Source organism: Palaemon carinicauda, chromosome 21 (genome assembly GCF_036898095.1).
Source record: "Palaemon carinicauda isolate YSFRI2023 chromosome 21, ASM3689809v2, whole genome shotgun sequence".
NCBI lineage: Eukaryota > Metazoa > Arthropoda > Malacostraca > Decapoda > Palaemonidae > Palaemon > Palaemon carinicauda.
This window is the reverse complement of record NC_090745.1, coordinates 50,221,353-50,223,852: the sequence shown is the minus strand read 5'-3', so window position 1 is coordinate 50,223,852 and position 2,500 is coordinate 50,221,353. Positions and strand designations below refer to the sequence as shown.

Here is a 2,500-nt window from a genome sequence, read left to right as displayed (position 1 = left end):
TCATGTAGGGCAAACATCGTACATTCTTCAAATTGGTTTGTATCGTTATTTTTTGGTATGGTGTACTCCAAGAAACTTGCATTGTAGGTAGTGTTGTCACTGTCACAGTATGGTACCCAACATCTGGAATTATAAATAAAAAACTCAGTTGAATACAAATCAATCTGGCAGTAAAGTCATGAAGATCACCTTCACAAAAAGTTCTATTAACAAAATATAATGTAAATCACAAGAAAGGCAAGATAGGAACTGATTATGAAAAAAAGGAGTAATGACGAAAGTAATAATTTCAGTACAGTTGTTCTTATATAGATTCTATTCAAAATTACCATTACAGACCACATATAGCAATCACCTTGTTAGATAAGGGAAGGAAGCATAGGGAGAACGCATACGAAAATGCTGACATGCCATTGATGGAAAAGAAAAGGAAGAAATAACTGTGTTAGTTGGCTTTTGTAAGATTACTAGGCAGATAGAATAGGAACAGACTCAGAATGTGTCTGTAAGAAGTACAATTCATGGTAGAGAGGTGATTTGTTGATATGTAATGAAGGTACTCCATATTGACAGTATTGAAACCTAATGTAGGATTGTGATTTATGGAGAAGCATGATAAAGAAGGCTTGGCCGTTGAGAAAATGTATGAAAAAAAGAAAAATATACTCTGAAATCTGTCCAGATATTCAAATAGACAATGAAAAGAGCAACCAAACCTTTAATGTTTACTTTTATGGTCAAATGCCGACATGTATCTTAAAAGCTTTGCGAAAGCAATGCCTAATCCCTGCCAATTCACAACCAACACCCCTCTAGGAGCATTTCAATTTTCTCCTATTGATGTTTTTGTGAATTTAAATTGTCTCTAATGGCTGCTTCTTTTAGCATAAAGGTCAAGACCATGTCCACATACCTCACCTTAATGACATCTAAAATAGTTATATTAGTTTAATATGTATAGCACATATGAAGTCTATATATCCTTCAGTATATCTAGTGAGGTTAAATTGTGTATCAAATCTACAGAGTTAGAACTATATATTAGCATTTAGGTAAATAATTAGAAAAGAAGGAAAGTAAGACACAATTTAATTCAATGTATTTCAATACATTTAAATAGATGTCTGTACAAAATCTCAAAACATTCTCCTTCAATGCACATTTATTTAAAATGGTTCTTTCCTATGAAATTTTAAGATTATTTAACTCTGTTACTGGAATTCTCTCAGATATATTATGGGAATTTGATAGAACATTTTGGAAGAAGATAATTACTTGTCCTACTGTGCATTTCTTTGTGCTTGTCACCCTAAACTTATTTCTTTGATACTTTCTACATAACTTCGGAGATTTCAGTGAAACATTTGTAGAAAAGTTCACATAAAGTGGTTCAAGTGAGATCACCGATCTGTCTGTGTTGCCTGTATCCTTGCCATTTTTTTTTTTTTTTCATATTTTTATCGCCTATGAGAGGTGCAGCAAGAGATAGGGCAATGATACTATAGACCAACCATATATGCAAGCAACCATTCCATACCTACACCCAAAGTCAGGATTAGGGAAAGCCAGGCAAAGGTTGCAGTAAGACCTATAGCTGCCCTCACGCCACTCCTCACAGGCTGCAAGCTAGGCCAGAACTTCAAACCCGCGAATTGTGAGTCAAAAATGTTGTTCATTACGCTACCAACCTTATAATTATTGTCTCCAACTCTGTATTTTGACTGGGTCGTCGGCAGACAACCAAGTAGAAAAGATAAATATTCAGCAAGTGTATTTATGCAAGTTGGTCTAATTGCATATGAAGTTTGACTGACAATTTTCAACAGTGTAAAAGAGTTATGATGACAAAATGTTAAAGACACACTAACAGCCAGACGGATGGACTGAGTCAAATGCCGTGGTTTCTTTTCAAGTAGGCTACCTCTATAAATGACGGTCCATCTTTATATCAAGTTTGACTTCAGCCCCTTAAAACATTCGAGGGCTTGGGATAAAATAATCAGAGAAGTGTGACAGAGAATGAAATCCCTGACAAATTCGCCGCCGCCAGTTTGGAGAGCAAGAAGGGTTTATGTTGGTATCCCTGACGAGGAAGATAAAATAGGAAGAGCTTTGACAACCAACTTAAGAAGACAAATACCATTTTCATATCAAATGAAGACTAGTAGATTAGGCCTAGTCTATGCAAAACATTAACTTATTGCTTGGCCTAAATCGAGGGTGTAGTTTATTGAATTATCAAATGTCGTTAAAATGCTTTAAAACAATTTGTAATTAGCAATCAGAGATTTTTGACATCTGTCAAGGGTGAATGGAGTCGTCCATGGTCTAAGATCTATCTGTGAAGGGAAATTTCGTCAAAATCCGTCAACTTGTTTTGAGGTTATCTTTAAAATGGCAAAAATGCAATTCTGGATCAAGATTCGAATCCGGATCCGGATCATCTCCAAACTTTGATGGGGTCGTCCTTGACCTAGGACCTATCTTTGGTGTGAATTTC

General features: G+C 35.4%; 1 protein-coding gene across 1 annotated transcript in view; it reads right to left on the bottom strand.

Moving 5' to 3' along the window:
- Positions 1-2,500, bottom strand: part of LOC137614898 (solute carrier family 22 member 21-like) — a 947,260-nt gene that overhangs the window by 272,993 nt on the left and 671,767 nt on the right. Inside the window, exon 6 of the mRNA XM_068344556.1 lies at positions 1-123. This exon is cut by the window's left edge and continues 112 nt beyond it. Within this exon, the coding sequence (XP_068200657.1) occupies positions 1-123 (123 nt within the window). The remainder of the gene's footprint in view (positions 124-2,500) is intronic.